This window comes from Pelodiscus sinensis, unplaced genomic scaffold, assembly GCF_049634645.1.
Source record: "Pelodiscus sinensis isolate JC-2024 unplaced genomic scaffold, ASM4963464v1 ctg43, whole genome shotgun sequence".
NCBI classification, from domain to species: Eukaryota; Metazoa; Chordata; order Testudines; family Trionychidae; genus Pelodiscus; species Pelodiscus sinensis.
In genome coordinates this window covers 112,212-132,585 of record NW_027465835.1, presented here as the reverse complement: position 1 = coordinate 132,585, position 20,374 = coordinate 112,212, and the positions used below count along the sequence as shown (strand labels likewise).

The 20,374-nt window shown below is 45.1% G+C and overlaps 1 protein-coding gene across 13 annotated transcripts in view; it reads left to right on the top strand.

Annotated features, from left to right (window-relative positions):
• Window positions 1-20,091, top strand: part of LOC102445074 (ataxin-2-like) — a 249,598-nt gene extending 229,507 nt beyond the window's left edge. For 12 of the 13 annotated variants that reach the window (XM_075914768.1, XM_075914772.1, XM_075914767.1 and 9 more), the window contains 4 exons: window positions 10,760-10,890; window positions 12,784-13,011; window positions 18,551-18,719; window positions 19,496-20,091. In XM_075914768.1, coding sequence (XP_075770883.1) covers window positions 10,760-10,890; window positions 12,784-13,011; window positions 18,551-18,719; window positions 19,496-19,524 — 557 coding nt within the window. In that variant the 3' untranslated portion in view covers window positions 19,525-20,091. The remainder of the gene's footprint in view (window positions 1-10,759; window positions 10,891-12,783; window positions 13,012-18,550; window positions 18,720-19,495) is intronic. The other variant, XM_075914775.1, reaches the window with a different exon arrangement.
• Window positions 20,092-20,374: the final 283 nt, after the last annotated feature.

The window sequence follows — 20,374 nt, the reverse complement described above, 5'->3', positions numbered from 1 at the left end:
AGGGGCTACACAGCCCTTAATTTGAACTAGTAAGTTCGAACTAGGCTTAGTCCTCGTAGAATGAGGTTTACCTAGTTCGAACTAAGCGCTCCGCTAGTTCCAATTAAGTTCGAACTAGCGGAGCGCTAGTGTAGCACCTATCAAAGTTAATTCGAACTAACGTCTGTTAGTTCAAATTAACTTTGTAGTGTAGACATACCCTAACAGATTTATGTGGGCATCAGCTTTTGTTGGTAAAAAACATTTTGTTAGATGCATTTCAATTATTTTAATATAAATAATGTAACTGGTGTTCCCTAACACCGTTTGGCTTTAAAAGGACTTTGTAGCTTTCATTTTGGCATGTGGAAAAAGTTTTTTACAGAATGACTTTCCTACACTGGAAATTTACTTTGAGCACTTAAGGGTGTCCGTATATCTTGGTTTGGTGCACTGAAATTCCTTTAAGTTCCTTCCTTGCATAGATATTCTTTTAAATAGAGTCCACTGTAAATGTGTAAAATGACTTTGTATGTGTTTATGAAATGAAAGACATGCTGTTTCTCTGCTTCCTACCATTCAAACTGAAGTCTTTAGAGGTTGTTATCCTCACCATCTTACTGGGTCTGGCAATAGTCTTGAAGCCACTTCACTGGTCAGCTCCTAGAAACTGTCTTGTAAGTTATGATGAGTGCATTACTCCTCTGATCGAGCCCACTGTGTCGGTTGTCAGCATTCATTTTTTTCCTCAAGAGAAATTCAAACGTCAGGAATTTGGGGATTGATTTCCGTCTAGGCTAGTGGTTGGTAATTCTGTGTCTTTTAACTGCTGCTCTGATTTTTAATGTTCGCCATTTCTGTGGGTTTACAATAGCTACCTTTCACTTTTCTTTCTTTCTTTGCTCTTGTCAACAACATTGATTGTTGCCTTTTCCTTCTTGCTTTAGTTGGAATTCAATTCAGTAATTGAACCCCCTCTAGTATAGTATCTTTGTCCAGTCCAATAAGGAATTGCTTGTCCTAATTGTATCAATATCAAAATGACAGTATAGTTATGAATAATATAGGCCATATCTAGAAACCACCTGCTTGGAAAGTGATGTAAGTGAAGCCAATCAACTTACCATTGTTCCGTGTTCTTAGGAAAGGAGAGAGACCCGGGGGCGGTTAATTTTTTTTAATTGGACCAACTTCTGTTGATGAAAGAGGCAAGCCTTCAAGCTGCAGATCTTTTCTTAAGTAAAGGAGGCATTTCTGGCTTACACTCCTGCTGGAAGCAAACCATGGTTATCAGCAGTCGTGAGATGAGCAGAAGGTGCTTGTACTGAGAAGCCATCGCTAAACAAAGCAACACTGTTAGGGTATGTCTACACTAGAGCACTAATTCGAACTAACTTAGTTCGAATTAGTTAATTCGAGCTAACTTAGTTCGAATTAGCACATCCAGACTTAAAAACTAGTTCGAATTAGCGTTTTCCTAATTCGAACTAGCATGTCCACACTGAGTGGACCCTGAACAGGGCTTAAGGATGGCCGGAAGCAGTGCCGGCAGGGCATCAGAGTAGGACTTAGAGCGTGGAGCTGCTGTCTCAGGCTAGCCGAGGGCTGTGCTTAAAGGGACCCGACCCCCATCCCCAGACAGACAGTTCTCAGGGGTTCCCCGCTTGCAAAGCAGTCCTGGCTTGGAGTGCCCTGAGTGCCCACACTGGGCACATCACAGCACTCGGCCATCAGCCCGGCTGCACTTGCCGCAGGCTGCCATCTGGGGAGAGGGGGCAATTGGGGGTCTGCAGAAGAGCTTCCACACCCAGAAGCCCGCAGAGCCAGCCCAGTCCTCCCCATCGGGGGCTCGTACCCCATTCCTCCCTCACCTCCTTCCACTTACCCTTCCCTAGCCCCCCTTCCTGATGTACAAAATAAAGAAAACGTGTGTTCAAAAATAGAATCTCTCTTTATTGAACAAAACTCGGGGAGACTGGGAAAAGGAGGTGGGAGAGGGGAAGAGAGAGGGTGGGAGAGGGGAGGGCAACTAAAATGATCAGGGGTTTGGAACAGGTCCCATATGAAGAGAGGCTAAAGAGACTGGGACTTTTCAGCTTAGAAAAGAGGAGACGGAGGGGGGATAGGATAGAGGTCTATAAAAGCATGAGTGGTGTGGAGAGGGTGCATAAAGAAAAGTTCTTCATTAGTTCCCATAATAGAAGGACTAGAGGACACCAAATGAAAGGAATGGGTGGCAGGCTTCAAACTAACAACAGAAAGTTCTTCACAAAGCAAATAGTCAACCTGTGGAACTCCTTGCTGCAGGAGGCTGTGAAGGCTAGAACTAGAACTGAGTTTAAAGAGAAGTGAGATAAAGTCATGGAGGTTGGGTCCATGGAGTGGTATTAGCCAGGGGGTAGAAATGGTGTCCCTGGCCTCTGTTTGTGGAAGGCTGGAGATGGATGGCATGAGACAAATGGCTTGGTCATTGTTTCGGTCCATCCCCTCCAGGGTCCCTAGTGTTGGCCACTGTCGGCAGACAGGCTACTAGGCTGGATGGACCTTTGGTCTGACCCAGTACAGCCATTCTAAGCTCAGGGTCGGTGGTCTCGCTGGACCACCCTTTTTTTCATGCACACCTGTTCCTGCGTGGCCAGGCTGGCAGCTCTCCTGCCCTAGACGGCCACTATCCTGTGCCTAGTGCGGAGGTCGTGGATGAGGTCCATGATGTCCGCACTAGACCAGGTGGGCGCCCGCCTCTTGCGGACCTGGGCAGGCTCCCGGGAGCCGCCAGCCTGGTCCCGGGAAGAGGCGGAGGGCTGGGTGATAGCGGGTGGCTGGCTCGAGCCGTGCCAGGTGCAGGGTCTGCTGGCTGGGTGCTGGCAGGCTTGCACCTGGCACGGGCACCGTAGCCAGCCCGTGCCCCTTTAAGGGCTCTGGGGCCAAGAGGGGGGCAGAAGAGTTTCCCTGGTGGTGCCCAGAGTGGCCACCAGGGCAAGCTGGGGAGGGCTAGCCTCACACTAGTTCGAATTAAGTGGCTACTCAGCCCTTAATTCGAACTAGTTAATTCGAACTAGGCGTTAGTCCTCGTAGAATGAGGTTTACCTAGTTCGAATTAAGCGCTCCGCTAGTTCGAATTAAGTTCGAACTAGCGGTTTGCATGTGTAGCGCCTATTAAAGTTAATTTGAACTAACGGCTGTTAGTTCGAATTAACTTTGTAGTGTAGACATACCCTTAGTAATGTACTTCCATAAGGTACGTCTAGACTACATGCCTCTGGCGACAGAGGCATGTAGATTAGGCTACCCGGCATAGGAAAATAGGAATAGGAAACCTACCCGGCATAGGAAACCTCATCCCAGGAAGCATACCTGGGAGTTCGACAAATGCCTTTGATGTCGACCGTGGAGCATCCAGACTACCGCGCTGAGCCGACAAACAGCTGATCGGCTTAGTGCGGCAGCCATTTAAATTTAAATGAAGCGGCGATTATTTAAATCGCCGCTTCATTTTCCTGTGCCGGGTAGCCTAATTTACATGCCTCTGTCGCCAGAGGCATGTAGTCTAGACATACCCATAGAGCTTTTTTCAGTATTGTATCCCATATTAGTGCAACATCTGGAAAACCATAGCACTGCTGACGTGTCAAGAACAATGTAATATGAGGTTTCCATTACTTTTAGCAGTTCTTTTTCTCCTTGTGTTCCTTATAGAAATTAGCATGGAAATATTCCACTAGGATGATTAACTCTTTGGATGACCATGTAAACATTGTTTATAAGCAGTTGTCATACTGAAGGTGAGTGGATTGTGGGTTAGTAAGTTTTCATGACTGTTTTGAAAGGCTTATTTAATGGATTCATGCATCTTGCTCATCTGAAGTAATCTTGTGACACCGCAATTTAAATCTATGGAATCTGATTATGATGTTGAAGACCTGACTTTAGGTGAGAACACATAAACTGAGATTTTTTTCCTCTCACACATCCTTACTAATAAAGGGAAAGAAATGCCTGTAGAAAGTGAAACACTATCAGAATCTCTCTTGCAGTGATGAGGTATTAGCATCTTTGTAGAATCTGAGATTCTGTAGAAATAAATGGAAAAAAACCCTAATGTTTAATTTTCTGCCATAAATTGGAAAAGGTGGATACATTTGTTTTTAAATTATATGCTTCATTACTCCTGAAGCCTTCTTGAATAAGATGTTTATGGAATCTGGTAAAGCCTCAAGAAAAATATCAAAGGTGAGGCGAGGGTCTTAAATGTTACTATTAAAATATAATTTGCAGCAGCAATTGAGGCTACGTCTACACAGCAGCGTTATTTCAGAATAACTGATGTTATTTCGAAATAACATATTCTGCGTCTATACACAAGCAGTTATTTCAACATAATGTCGAAATAATGTCGAGCTAGAGGACTTCTTACTCTGACTCCTGTAACCCTCATTGTATGAGGAGTAAGGGAAGTCGGAGGAAGAGCGCTCTATCTCGAAATAACCGCTGTGTAGACAGCGCCAAAAGTCAAAATAAGCTATTTCGACTTAAGGTACACAGTTAGCGTAGCTCAAGTTGCGCAGCTTATTTCGAGTTTAGCCCTGCTGTGTAAGCATGCCCTCAATGAGCATTTTTAGTACATAATAGTATATAAACTGACTGGAATAGATTATGAAAACAGATGCACAACTGGGAAAATATAAATTCTAGGTTTTAAACAAACAAAACTAACACAATTCTCTGCCAAGCTGTGGACATCTGGCTTGAGGAGAAGTTACTGAAAATTGGTGTTTTGCTCTTCTCCCTCTTCCTTCTGCATTTAAAAATTTTCTAGTAAGTTCTGCACTTATATTAGGTGGCATAATAAATGATTATCAGCATGAAGCCTTATTGCATAATATAGGTACCTGCTTCAGAATAGCTTGCATTTCGGTCCTCTCTCAAGCTATGAAAAAAAAAGATGAAGCACAGTAATAGCTTTAGGGAATAATAATAAAATTATTTCAGGGTCTCCAATGAATAAAGTGTGGGTGTGGGAGACCTTGAATATCCTACAACTTCTAGTAAATGCGTATAACGCAGCTCCTCTTGAATGGAATGGAACTTAAATTAGGAGGGAGGAAGAGGTTTTGGAGGCTGAGGCACTTGAATCAAACTCGAGAGTGAGTTAGATTTCATAGAATCATAGAATAATAGGACTGGAAGGGACCTCGAGAGGTCATCGAGTCCAGCCCCCCGCCCTCAAGGCAGGATCAAGCTCTGTCTACACCATCCCTGACAGATGTCTATCTAACCTGTTCTTAAATATCTCCAGAGAGGGAGATTCCACCACCTCCCTTGGCAATTTATTCCAATATTTGACCACCCTGACAGTTAGGAATTTTTTCCTAATGTCCAATCTAAACCTCCCCTGCTGCACTTTAAGCCCATTACTCCTTGTCCTGTCCTCAGAAACCAAGAGGAACAAATTTTCGCCTTCCTCCTTGTGACACCCTTTTAGATATTTGAAAACCGCTATCATGTCCCCCCTTAATCTTCTTTTTGCCAAACTAAACAAGCCCAGTTCATGAAGCCTGGCTTCATAGGTCATGTTCTCTAAACCTTTAATCATTCTTGTCGCTCTTCTCTGTACCCTTTCCAATTTCTCCACATCTTTCTTGAAATGTGGCGCCCAGAACTGGACACAGTACTCCAGCTGAGGCCTAACTAGTGCAGAGTAGAGCGGCAGAATGACTTCACGAGTTTTGCTTACAACACACCTGTTGATACAACCTAGAATCATATTTGCTTTTTTTGCAACAGCATCACACTGTTGGCTCATATTCAACTTGTGGTCCACTATGACCCCTAGATCCCTTTCCGCCATGCTCCTTCCTAGACAGTCGCTTCCCATCTTGTATGTATGGAACTGATTGTTCCTTCCTAAGTGGAGCACTTTGCATTTCTCTTTATTAAACCTCATCCTGTTTACCTCTGACCATTTCTCTAACTTGCTAAGGTCATTTTGAATTATGTCCCTATCCTCCAAAGAAGTCGCAACCCCACCCAGTTTGGTATCATCTGCAAACTTAATAAGCGTACTCTCTATCCCAATATCTACATCATTGATGAAGATATTGAACAGTACGGGTCCCAAAACAGACCCTTGAGGAACTCCACTTGTTATCCCTTTCCAGCAGGATTTAGCACCGTTAACAACAACTCTCTGACTACGGTTATCCAGCCAATTATGCACCCACCTTATCGTGGCCCTATCTAAGTTATATTTGCCTAGTTTATCAATAAGAATATCATGCGAGACCGTATCAAATGCCTTACTAAAGTCTAGGTATATGACATCCACCGCTTCTCCCTTATCCACAAGGCTCGTTATCTTATCAAAGAAAGCCTTTGGAAAGCCTTTTAATCCCTTTGTGCCTTGGTCCCCGCTCATTAGAGAGACTACGTCCCTTTCTTGCGGGGATTGCTCAGACTACAGAGATAGGCCATATAAATATTGGATTAAGACTAATTTCATAAGGAGATGAAGAAACATGAAATTGTAGTTGAGTTTTGATTCTAATGTGTGAATTGGCCAATTTTGTACAAACGTGCAGGCAGTGAAAAATTACAGGTGGAAATTTGCTGCTGTAAATGAAATTGAAGTGGTAACATTAAAAATTAAGTCACTGTTTTTAAGCATAACAGGATACCAATGCACTGGAGACTAACTCCAATCTAGGTGCATAGAACCTTTAGACATTTTCAAGCTAATTTATCACTTCCCAAAACCCAACTGCTAACTAAAAACGTTAATGGTGTGTGAAAATGTAATAATGTGACAAATATGTCATGACCAAGGTAGACCTTTGAATACTTTGCAAATTGAAAGCCATGCAGTGTAGTTCACAAGATTCAGCTGTACATTATTGCCCTGTGGGCTGGAAACATAGGGTCAGTGAAGAGTTGTTAACGTTTTCCTGAGAGGTGAGTTCTTGAAGGGTTGAGTGGGCTGCAGTTGGTGGTTGGTTTATACCAGGGGTGGGCAATAATTTTACAAGGGGGGGCCACTTCACAAATCTTTGAAGTAGCCCTGGGTTACCCCAGAAGGGACAGGGCCTTGGGCGGGGCAAGGTCACTTCCCGTACTGCCCCACCCACAGACCCTGATTGGCCTGGGGGTGGGGGAATGCGTGTTCAAAATAGCTGGTGGTTCACTCTAGGTGCTGCATGCCCATTGTGGGGGAGGAGACTTCGCACGTGCCCCTGTCCCCAGGTCTCAATTGGCCTGGGTGCAGGGGAGCAGCAGGGCATCCGTGGGCCGGATCAACCGGCTTCACAGGCTGAATCTGGCCCGCAGAGGCTCTCTTGCCCACCCCTGGTTTATATTGAAGCAAACATCACTAGCTGAATAAAGTCACTGTTCATGGTTTTGTAAAGTGTTGTGCAAATGTAAGGCAATGGAAGTAATAGCAAACTGAAGTGGGAAAGGTTGGGACGGGGGTATTTGCTCAGAAGTAGTTGGAATATGTCTGAGGCACTTGATGGAGTGGCAAGGTGGCTGGTTTCTGCAGAAGCCTTGTGGCACACAGTGCTGCACTGTATCAAATGGCACTACATGTGGTATGCTGTCTCCTTCAATTCTTCTGCTCTGTAGGGTGAACAGATCAAGGCAGATTATTTTCTGTGTGTTGTGCAGAGGAGTTTTTATTTCAGAAATTGTGACGGGTTTTGGCATATTGGGGTATAGAAGTTAGAACAATTAAATTAATTTGCTCTGAGCTGGGATTTCCTAGTATATAAAGAATTGCTGGCAATGAATATTCAGGTGGTTGTGGCCTTAACTGTAACTAACCTTATACCCGTGGTCACCAACCCATCGGCCGCGATCGACTGGTCAATCGGGAGGGCCCGCCCAGTTGATCGCAAGGCGTTTGGGGCCCCCCCATTTCTCCCCACTACCTACCTCCAGCGACAATGGAGGTAATGCCGGCTTCCTGCAGGGTGGATGGAAGTCCGGCAGCTGTGTGCCACTTCCAGGTTTCAGGAAGTGCGCTGGCTGCTCCCCCTCCCCCAAACAGCCAGCGCGGTACCAGACCCAGGTCTGTGGCGTACCAGGGACTTCCTGCACGGGGGGGGTAGGAGTCCCTGGAGGAGGCGCGCCGGGATGTGCTTCCCCTGCGAGGGTGAATAGGAGTGCCCAGAGGTGGCAAGTGCTGGGGACGCCTTGTCCCCTGTCCCCACCCCAGCACCCACTGGCACCCTTCCCCACTACCATGTCCCCTGCTCCCACCAGCACAGTTGGGGCCACATTAGTGAGGCTTGGGGGGTTTTAGAGGAGGCTGTTTGTGTGTGTGTGGTGGGGTTTTTTTGTGTTTTGGTTTTTTTTTTTTTCAATCTCACTTGTGTGGCCCCAACTGACTTTTCTGTGGGTCAGTGACCCCTGACTCAAAACTAGTTCCCCGCCCCTCTCATAAATAAAGACAATGCTCAAACTTTTTGTGTTGGACATAATATTTTATTTAAAAATGAAGCCTGGCCAACAAGGCCCCAATTGGGGCCAAGCCCCTATCTGGCCACAGCATCATAACATTCCTGTATCCCTCACCCCGACTCCAAGTCTGAGCCTATCATACACTGGAACCCCCTGTCCTGAGCCTCTCCCATCCCCAAACTCCTACATCCCCAGTCTTCTGCCACAACACTCCTGCACCGTCCACACATCACAAATCTGTGCCCTGAGCCCATCATACTCCCAGCCTCCCTGTCCTGAGCCCCTCATGCATCCCAGCCCAAACTCCTGCACCCTCACGGCCACAACCCTGCGGCTTGCTCAGCACCACAACCCTCCACCTGACCCCAACACTCTCCAGTCTGGAGCCCCCTCCCTGAGCCAGCGTCCCCTTCTCCACCTCCTCCTGCATCCAAATTCCCTCCCAGAGCTTGCACCTCTCACCCCTTCCCACCCCCAAATCCCTCATTCGCACCCTACAGCCCGTACCTCCTGTCTCAACCCAGTGAGGGTACGGCTAGACTTACAAGAGTTTTTTCCACTCTTCTTCCTCTTTTTTTAGCAGAAGAGTAAACATGCTCTTTCAGTAACCCCCTCGTTCCACGAGGAATAAAGGGGCTTCCAAAAGAAGGTTTTTTTTCTGACATTTGGCCCAGTCTAGACAGGCCAATTGTTGGAAAAACCTCTTCCTACAGAAGAATCGGCGGGGGGGGGGGGGAGGTGGCAATTTATCCATACCCTGAGAGTGTATAAGGGCTGGGGATAGCAAGTGATGGAGAGGAGGAGAACAGAGAGGGCGGGGCTTCAAGGAAGGGGTGGGGTCTTGGGGGAAGGATGGGTTAGATCTTGGCTTGTTCTGACATTTAAAAAGTGATGTTGGGCGTAAAAAGGTTGGAGATCACTGCCTTATACTATATTCCCCATGGAGCTCCTTTTTTCCACTTAACTGCTCTCTAAATCAAGAAAGATGCAGCAGAGAAAAAAAATGTCCTAATGTTGGCTTTCTTAGCATTGTGAATGCTCAGATTTAGCCAGTAATTATAGTCCTATTTGTACCACATACCAATTGGTTGTTAAATTAGGATATGGGCAGGAACTGGGTTCAGGACCAAGTGATTAGTTTCTTCAGACATTCCATTCCTGGCACTGTGGGCAGCAAAGGTAATCTTCATCTCAGTGCAGTATGGTATTGAACAGAGATGAATGAGAGTATGAATTAGTAATGGCTTTGCAAGCCTCATACACAAGCTGTGGGTAGATGGTGCATGATCTTAAATATTGTGTAAGATCTAAAAGCTACAGGTGTAGAGGAAGCATGTGGTCACTTTTTAGAGACTTACTTCATTTAAATTAATTGTTTAGTGTTCGAGTGAAAACATTTTTGAAGCAATTTAGCGTAACCTACTATTAAATTACTGTTCCTGTCACAAAAGAGAGTGAGAGAACTCTGCATGGCTCAATTTATAGCCAAACATGATAGGATTGACCAAGGAGGGACTTCTTGTTAAACTTCAATTTGCTGCTGAAGGATTTCCCTAAGCCTATGTTGTTTCAGTTAATGAATGCTGTTTGACTTGTGTATTGATTTTTTTCTGTGGAATTTGGCATCCATGATTTCCAGAAATGATGGGCCCCATAGCAACATCAAGAAGCCAGTGGGAATGGTGGTAATACAGGAAGGTGTCTTGAATTGGACTCTATATGTAAGGCACCAACTTCAGCTAAAACTCGTTGACTTTGAGAGCACCAGTTTCCCAGCTCTTACGTGTATGATGTGTTTGTGTAGCTTATCTGCAAGCACACAGTGTATACGTGCGCTGACTGTACTGTGAACAAACTCCAGAAGAGTAGCATGGTGAGGTTAGCCAGGTAGAAGCCAAAGACTTTGTGGATGGTGGAAATAGAATAAATATTCATGTTTGTGAATTATTTAACTCTGTACAATACAGTTTACTTTTTCCAGAACAATACAATTTAAGAAACTGATTACAGATTGCTTTTAGTCTGTTTGACAAAAATTGCAGATTAAATACTGCTCCTGTTTTTGATATAGACAATGTCTTTCATTAAATCAAGCTAAGAAAGCTGAAATTTTTTATGATTATTTGTTGACTTTCCTGTAAAACCATGTAAAGCAAATATTGATTTTTCAATCCAAGGTAAGATGTGCAGGTATCTACAAAATAAACTTTGTTGGGGTGGGGAACCAATTTACAGTGTTGTTGTGCTGTAAAATCATAGCATGCAATGTGAATTTGATTAGATGTATATTCTGTGTCACTTGTCAATTTCCTCCTTTTCCTTCTAGTTTCTACTGGCTCTCTTGCTCAACAATATGGCCACCCGAATGCTACCCTCCATTCACAGCCTTCTGCCACACCAACAGGACAGCAGCAAAGTCAACATTCTGGAAGCCACCCTGCTCCCAGTCCAGTGCAGGTAACAGCAAAACTCTAGAGAGTAAACACTTTGAAATACGTCTTGCACCCCATCATATATATAGTAGCCCATTGTCTGTGACTCTGTAACGCTGAAACGCTGGCTGTTCCCTCTGGGCAGTGCTGTTGCCTCCCGCCATGGCACTGTGCTGATTTCTGCGCCGCCGCGCGGGAGTGAGCAGCTGTTTGGGGTCCACGCTCCCCATGCAGCACAGGGCCCAAATGGCCGCTTGCGCTGCTTGCTCCCACACGGCGGCCCGGCTGAGCAGCACAGAAGTCAGCACAGCGCCATGGAGGGAGGCAACAGCACCGCCCAAAGGGAACAGCCAGGGGACGAGGCCTGGACAAGCACGTGTCTCTGACGTCAGGAAAGGGCACTGGATTCAAAAGGAGGAAAGTGGAGCAGACACAGAGGATGCGGAGGAGACAGAGAGGAGAACAGAGGAGGTGGAGGAGAAGAGAAACACAGAGTGAGAGGCGGGAGGGAGAGACAGAGAGGCAGAAGGCGGAGGAGAGCTGAGAGAGAGAGGGTGAGGCAGTAGGAGGAGGAGAAGAGAGAGGGAGGCCGTTTGCACTGCTTGCTCCCGCACGGCGGCCCGGCTGAGTGGTGCAGAAGTCAGCCGAGCACCACGGCGGGAGGTGAAGGGGGGCGGGGCGGTGACGTACACGCCCAGGGGTGGAGCCTGGATGAGCATGCATCCCCGATGGAGACAGAGGAGAGCGGAGAGAGAGTGAGAGGCAGGAGGGGGAGAAGAGAAAGAGAGAGGCAGGAGGGGGAGGAGAGCTGGGGGGGGGGGGAGGCAGGAGGAGGAGGAGAGAGAGAGAGAGACGGAGCAAGAGACTGGAGGCTCAGGAGAGAAGACTGACATGGAGGAGAGACCTGAAAATCCCATCTTATGATGGGCTAATTGGCTAGTTATGTTAGAAAACACTGCACCAGTCTGTTACTTCAGCATCTGTTTGTTCTTTGTATAGCTCCAAACACGTTCTTCTTGACAAATAAGCTTTGGTAGCAGCTATGTTTATACTCCCTCGTTCCAGAAATAATGTGGCTTGGAAATATTATTTCCTTACAATTTGTATGTGAATCCAAAGTGAAGTGCAGTCAGTCTGCCTTTAAATCAATGTGTGATAAGAATAAGGGTAAAGGGTTGTGAATCATGATTTAAAATACTTCGTATAAACAGCAGGGAGGGGCTCTTCCCTCACCTCGTGAACGCACACAGAGTCCAATGTTTGGAAATTACTCATTTGACCCTTTCTGATAAGGAATGGGGAGGGCAGGTGGCTCAGCAGTGCTGTTGTGATTAATTAAAGGAACATCACTCCCCTGGTGCAGTCTGGCTCTAGTTTGGTATGTGTGAATTTATGGCATGAAAGTTAGTCACAGACAGAAGTGCTGAAAGATGGGTTTTGTTTTTTATGATAGCCTAGGATTCTGGAGAATACATCAACTCTGCAGATTCCAGTGATTTTCCCCCCCTGTGCTACAGATTTGGATAAGACGACCTACCAGATCAGAATGTAGCATTTTATTTTGTTATTAGTGTAGTGTGTATAGGAGCATATTTGTTAAGTAAAATTTTAACAATTCCTTTTTATTTCTGTGGAATAAATGTTTATTGTTTATCGCTTAGAATCAAAACCTGAATCTCTGGGTACGGCTAGACTGCAAGGATCTATTGGGGAAAAAACCCTCTTTTGAAAGCCCCCTTCTTCCTCGTGGAATGAGGAATACAGAGGATTCTGAAAGAGTGCATTTGCTCTTCCACAAAAAAAAAGCAGAAGAGCACAAACGCGTTCCCTGGACGCGGCGGAGTTTTCCAGTATCCTGAAAACCCCCCGCAGTCTAGCCGTACCCTCTGACTAATTCTTCCTCCTATTTGCTTTGCAGCATCACCAGCACCAAGCTGCTCAGGCACTCCACCTGGCAAACCCACAGCAGCACTCAGCAATGTACCATGCTGGTCTTGCTCCAACCCCACCTTCCGTGACACCAGGCTCCAATACGCAGTCTCCACAAAATGGTTTTCCAACAGCACAACAAACAGTCTTCACTATTCATCCTTCCCATGTTCAGTCTGCATATACCAATCTGCCACACATGGCCCATGTACCCCAGGTAAACAAACTTTAACAACCTTTCAAAGACTTACATGTCCTATTGCCTCAAAGATGATGTAGTGTCCTCCTTGTACATCCTTATTCTGGTTTGCTTAGGGTTCTGTTTGCACAGTGCTGTAAATACATTTGAAAGCAAAGCCAAATCTTTACATGTCTACTCAATGAGAGATTCTCACGGCTACTCGGAAACTCCTGAGAGGATTATGAAGAACTCCAGAAGAGGTTAAAGTGAGGTGCCTGGGCAGTGTGGGGTGGAAGAAGTTCAGATTAGACAAGTGGAAAGTATAATGCACACTAGGAGGAAAGATAGTAACAGTACATTGATGGGTTGTAAATTAAATTACCATTGGGGATACAGGGGATAGCTCAATGGGCTGCAGTAGTCAGCAATCTGATTTGGAATGCTCTTTTCAGTTTTGGTCACTTCACGTCAAACACTATATGGCAAAAATAGACAAAGGTTCAGAGAATGGCAGTGACTGTGATTAAAAGTGTGGAGAGTCTACTCTACAAAGATTAGCACTATAATACAATCTGAGGGATAGTCATGTTAGTCTGTATCTGCAAAAACAATGAGGTGTCCTGTGGCACCTTAAAGACTAACAGATGTATTTGGACATAAGCTTTTGTGGGTAAAGACCCACTTCGTCAGATGCATAATGACGAAGTGGATCTTTTGCCCACAAAAGCTTATGTCCAAATACATCTGTTAGGGTATGTCTATACTACCCCGCTAATTCGAACTAGGAGGGTAATGTAGTCATCCGCAGTTGCAAATGAAGCCCGGGATTTGAATTTCCCGGGCTTCATTTGCATGAAGCCGGCCGGCGCCATTTTTAAATGCCGGCAGTTCGAACCCCGTGCCGCGCGGCTACACGCAGCACGGAGTAGCTAGTTCGGATTAGGCTTCTTATTAGGAAGCCTAATCCGAACTAGCTACTCCGTGCCGCGTGTAGCCGCGCGGCACGGGGTTCGAACTAGCCGGCATTTAAAAATGGCGCCAGCTGGCTTCATGCAAATGAAGCCCGGGAAATTCAAATCCCGGGCTTCATTAGCAAGTGCGGATGACTACATTACCCTCCTAGTTCGAACTAGTGGGGTAGTATAGACATACCCTTAGTTTTTAAGGTGCCCCAGGACTCCTGGTTGTTTGTCATTTGGAGAACACAGATAAATGGAAACACAAAGGTACATCAAAGAATGAACACTTAAGTAGGATCATTACTGCTGAGGATACTTCTTTCTAACCCCAGGCAGTTAGGTGTTGGCTTATGCCTTAAATCAGAAGGGTTAATACTCCTTATGCATGTTACCCTAGCTCAGTGGTCTCCAACCTTTTTACACCCAAGATTGCTTTTTAAATGTCAGGGCAAGCCAGGACCGACCCCACCCCTTCCTTGAGGCCCCACCCTCTCCATCATTTGCTGTCCCCAGCCCTTACTCATTCTCACTGGGTTGAGACAGGAGGTACGGGCTGTAGGGTGCGAATGAGGGATTTGGGTGTGGGAAGGGGTGAGAAGTACAAGCTCTGGGAGGGAATTTGGATGCAGGAGAAGAGGATGCTGGCTCGGGGAGGGGGCGCCAGGCCGGGCAGTGTTGGGGTCAGGTGGAGGGTTGGGGTGCTGAGCCAGCCGCAAGCTTGTGGATGCAGGAATACAGGAGTTTGTTTTCAGGTGTATGATGGGCTCAGGGTTGGGGTCTGTGGGGGGTGCCAGGAATGTTGTGATGCTGTGGCCAGATGGGGGCTGGGCCCCAATTGGGGGCTTGTTGGCCAGACTTCATTTTTAAATAAAATACTATGTCCAACACAAAACGTTTCAGCATTGTCTTTATTTATGGGAGGGGCAGGGAACCTGTTTTGGGTCGGGGGCCACTGACCCTTAGAAAAATCAGTCGGGGACCACACAAGTGAGATGCAAAAAAACAACCTCTCCAGAAACCTCCAACCCTCACTGATGTGACCCCAACTGAAACACCTCACTCCCCTGGTACTCCAGCCCTGGGCGGGACTGAGGTTAAAGGCCTCAGGCCAGATTAACTCTTCTGGGGTTCCAGGGTTAGTGGATTTTGTGGGCCCTCCTAGGCTCTGGGGTGGGGGCAAAAATGAGTGGTTCAGTGTGTGGGACAGGGCTGCCAGTGAGTGGGATAGGGATGGGGTGCAGAATCTGGGTGGGAAGTAGGGTATAGGAGCAAGCTAGTGGTAGGTGTCAGGCCAGGGAGCAGGAGCAGGGTGCTGGTGGGTGTCTGGCCAGGGGAGAGGGGGCAGAAGCAGCTTGGCTGGTACCTGGGGGTCTCCGGGGTGAGTATCTCTTGCGCAGGATCTGCAGGCACCGCTGGAAGAAGCGCACGTGCCGCTCCTTCAGGAAATCTAGCTGCTCAATGTCCAGATCCTCTACCCCCCCCCCCCCCCCCGGACCCTGGCTCCCTGGAGCATGGGGGAAAGTAGGGTGGACAAGGAAGCATACATGCTGCTGTGGGGAGGGGAGGAGCAGCGCATGCATGCTTCCTAACAAGCTGAATCTGGCTTGGAGCCTCGGGACCTCTTCCCCCCCCCCCCCCCCCCCCCCCCGGAAGCAAGCGCTGGCTCCAATTTTGGCAGGGCTGGGAACGCTGACTGCGTCAAGATCGACCATCAGTGCCTCTGCGATCAACTGGTTGGTGACCACTACCCTAGCTAGTGTAACTCAAGAGCTTGTTAATCCAATAGGAGTCTGTCTGGGTCAGTCTCTGTTCAATTTAATTAGGAGACATGGGGCGGGAAGGGGGGAATTACTGTTACCAAATTTCCTTTTATGCATTCTACATTTATAGCTTTTTAATTTCAGTGTCCCATTGCCTTGCTCTTGTGGTGTGAAGGAGCCCCTAACTGCCTTTGTTTAGGTAACTTGTTATAGAGCCTTTTCTTCCTCTAAAGCATCTGGCTGTTGCCTGAAACGGTATATTGGCATAGGTGGGATATTGATCAATCTTAGCTTGGTAGTTCTGTGTCTGACTTGATTTTTGTAGTTTCTTTTGGGGTCCCTGTAAAGTCCTACGTTTGGACCCTCAGGTGTGCCTAATTGCAAATGACTGCTATACAGGCACCTAGAACACCAAACCTTGAGAGCCGAGGTTAATCATTTCATTTCCAAGATGTAAAGAACTAGGTGAACTGTACTGAAGTGTAACTGATGATAGCATACCTGTGGGCAGCCTGCTTTCTTTAAATGGAAGTAAATAGTCTAATCTTGCTGGCTCCTTTTTTGCTTTGTGGGATTCACAAAAACTACTAAAAGAAATAAGATGCTTCTTATAGTGCAAACTAACTAAATGACTCTGATGAAGTCTCTGATATTTTTAAGGAGCATAGTCAGACTTCTGTATCTTTGATCTTGACTTGTGGAATTCAGTGTTGTTGGTTTCACAGACATAAAAACAATAGGCATGGACATATCAAAAGATGTATAAAGTTTCAGATGGCTTTTCAGGATGGTGTAGAGCCCCATAAGCCTTTAGTGAAGGACTAACTTCATCTATCTAAAAAATCTCTAATGAAGTGACTACCTCAACTGCTTAGAGGAAAAACAAATAATCCTGAAGTGCCACAGATAAGCATTTCATAATGCTAAGTACGATCATAAAATTCATTAAATTAAATTGATTACATTAATCAATCAGTAACTCAATACTAATTGAATCCCTGGCTCACAAAACTCTGAACATGTTACAAAAATCAGCACCTAAGCATGAAGTTGAGCAAAGCATCATTACCATGGCAGACAGATCTTATGTTATGCATGTCTGTTCTGAGCACAGCTGCTTACAAATGGCTGTCATGGCTTTAATAGTACTGTTTGGTCAAAACAAAAATGCTGGTTATCATGGGGAATGTAATGCATGAGGCTTAGAAGCCATGCCCGTGAAGCTCAAACAGTGTTCTTAGTATGCTTCAGGAGTTAGTTCTCATCCTTTCAGGGACTACATGGAAGCTGTATTACAACTTGAGGAGTCCTGTTAATCAAATGCCGTCTGATTAAGGGTGACAGTAATACAATGAAAGTAGTGCTTGTGGGAAAAGTTCCAGGGTTTAGCCACATGGGAATTCTGCCTTTTCGGCACATCTAACTTGAATGAGTCGGAAGTCCTAGCCACTGTCCTTTACTGTCTGGAGTGGTACTTGGGATCTGAGTATCCTCTACCAGCTTTACTTACAACACACCCACAGCTAAAAAAAAAGACAAGGGCCGGGGGGGGGGGGGGGGGGGGGATTGGAACCTTGGATGCAGCTAAACAGGGACATAGTTAAATGCTGCCTGGTTTGTTGTCTTGTAAATGACAAACTGATTAGTAGCTCATCAAGATTGATAGGGCTTGCACCTCGAAAATAGAGGTAGTCCCTCTGCCTCCTGTCAGGAGCTGTTACTAATGAGTAGAGCCCTGCAAATCCATAGATATGCATCCACTTCATAGGCGCATCCCCAGATGTGGATATCCACCATTAATTTTTACAGAGGAGTGCCTGGTGGAGCAGAGTGGGACAAGCATCCATAGGTCATACCCATACAGATGCTCCTCCTGAGTGAGGCACTTGCTGCTGCCCAGGGGTGGATGTGCATCACGTAAAAGGTGGGGAGCAGATTGGATGCATGTTGTTTCCTGTGGATGTGGATCCACATTTTTATATCTGCACAGGGCTCTACTAATGAGTGAAAGGATTTTTCTACAAACTGAGGAGATGTATTACGTGCTTATTTGTCACAAGGTAATAAGCAGTGAAACAGACATGTTTCAGTTTCTTTTTTGGGGGATTAATTACGAACACTTTCAGTACACAAGAACTGATATAGTGAGCTTAACTGAAAATAGAACAGAACTGTGCTAGCTGCATGACACAGTGGGGAAAAAGGAGGAAATAATTTCCAACTGTTTTTATGTGGGATCCAATATAGCTATATAAAGAGATCGAACATTGGAGAGACAATGGGCATCTAGCACAGGAGAATGTGATGAAAGTGGGAATTGTAGAACAAATGAAAAACCAAGTTAATTTCATTGAGGCATGAAGTCTTTGTTGGAGAACTTGCTGGGTAAATATCATTGCTTTTGCTTCATGCTTTTCCTTCCTCCTCCCAAATGTATTCATATGAAGCACTGAGAAAGAGATGACAGTTCTTCCCGTGTGTGTAAAGGCCTATACAGTGCCTGTTATTTCTGCATAGTGTCCAAGTCCTTCTCTGCATAGGAAATGCCTTTCAGTTATTAACACAATGTCTAAAGATTTTTTTTTAAAATAACTATTCCAAAAGTATCCACTAGTAGCACTCCTAGCAAGGAGCTCCTACCCAAACAGATGAGATGTCAGCAAAGCCAAGAATAAGGATTTGACACCTTGTGTTTTAAAATCTCAAACTTACTCCCTACATGCACATTCTAGCCAATTGACTTATAATGGAGTAAATCTCATCATTTACTGTTTCAGTTGGAGGAATCTTTGCTAGTCATGTGGCCAGGAGTGTTGCCTCCTTGTGACCATTATACTAAAGAGCTCTTTGTTTCAGGCTCATGTACAGTCAGGAATGGTTCCTTCTCACCCAACTGCCCATGCTCCAATGATGCTAATGACGACACAGCCACCTGGTGGTCCCCAAGCCGCCATCGCTCAAAGTGCACTACAGCCCATTCCAGTCTCGACAACAACACATTTCCCCTATATGACGCACCCTTCAGGTGAGGAGTGTGTGCGTGGGAGACCTGCACCTTAACGGAGCCAGGTCAAATTAGTGAATAAAACTGTTATGAGCCAGGTTTGGGTTAGAAACAAAAAACAAAAAAAAGTCCTTTTGCAGAGGCAAACTGCTGAAGGCTGCAGACAGTATTTCTGCAGTTAGTATTTATATTTTGCTGCTCCAAATGTAAACTTAGTATGCATACAAAATGGACTAAGTTAGGAAAGACTTTATTTCTCTATGGCTGAAACCTACTATGCAGACTTCAGTGTGTGCAGGACAATGTTCTTGGGGATAGACTGACTAGGTGGCTAAGAGTGTAACAGTCCAAGTTTTGTACATGTAAATTATAGAAAGTGGCTTGAGGATAGTTGTAAAATTACTGCTCCATGGATAAAAGTATTGCTGACACCTGAAGGCAGGTGGCATTTTGAAGTTGACTTTTTATCCCAAGAGCGACATTTTGCAGTCCTGTTGCTTGGGGAAAGCAGGCCCTACTTGTTTTGTTACTCTTTAAATGTAACTCTTACCTAGGTGTCTGGAGTATTGTTTTTTTCCAAAGCAGGGTATGAACTTGTACAATGAACTAATACCTGATTTTGTGGGGTGGGAAAATACATCTTTGCTTTCTTAGGGGTTAGATAGAAAAACAGCCAAAGGATATCTTAATGCAGGCATTTTTACAGACTTGAGCTAAATAATTATCCTGTGATTTAACTGGCAAATTGTTACATGGCTTACCAATTTGCTATTTACACATGCACTCTTTTTCTGCAGTACAAGCCCACCACCAACAGCAGTTGTAAGGCTGATCGGGAGTAACAAAGGCTGGATACCTTTTGTAGGCCAAATACCTTCCTTCCACTGCTCTGCCAACTGGAAGCACAGACAACTAGAATTTCATTTATTTTGTTCAAAAAAATGATTTCTTGTAACATCCAATAGGAATGCTAACAGTTCATCTGGTAGTGGGAGAGATTCAGATTGAAGAGGCACATGGGAACTTGTGTGTTACTCCATGCACTGTATCAGAATCCTGCAGGTGCCCAAACTCTGCTTGCTGAAAACTGGAAGTTATTTATTTTTTAATGACCCTTCAAAGTTATGAGCTCATCAGCTAGCAAAAGAAGTAACACAAGTGATTCTTGCTGCTATTATCACTAAAAATCAAGACTCAGAAATCCCTTTTACATCTAACTAAACTTGAAACAGGTTCAGTAAAATTCTAATAGTCAAACTGATGGATTATTATTTATAAATCACATTTGATGAAGTGATCACTATTGCAAGACAGTGATGTAACTTAAGAAAACTTTTACTCTGTAGATAATATAAAATAAAAACTTTAAAAAAATAAAAAATTTAAAAACTGATCAATCTGGTGTGTGTATGTTACTCTTGCCATACTTGAGTCTCTAGTTTTAAGACTCTGTCCAGTTTAATGTAAGGTAAAAATGATTTGGCATTATGAAATGTTAAGTAGTATTCAACGGCAAACCTTTGGCCTGTTTTACTATGCAAGCCACAAGGAGGTTTGGTATTAACTATCTGCAATTCAACATACATATTACTTCAGTCAAAGCATCCTACTGCATCCTGTGTGGCTTCTGTCCATGATGTATCATCATCTGAGGGAAGCAGAATAGGAAGTCTTGA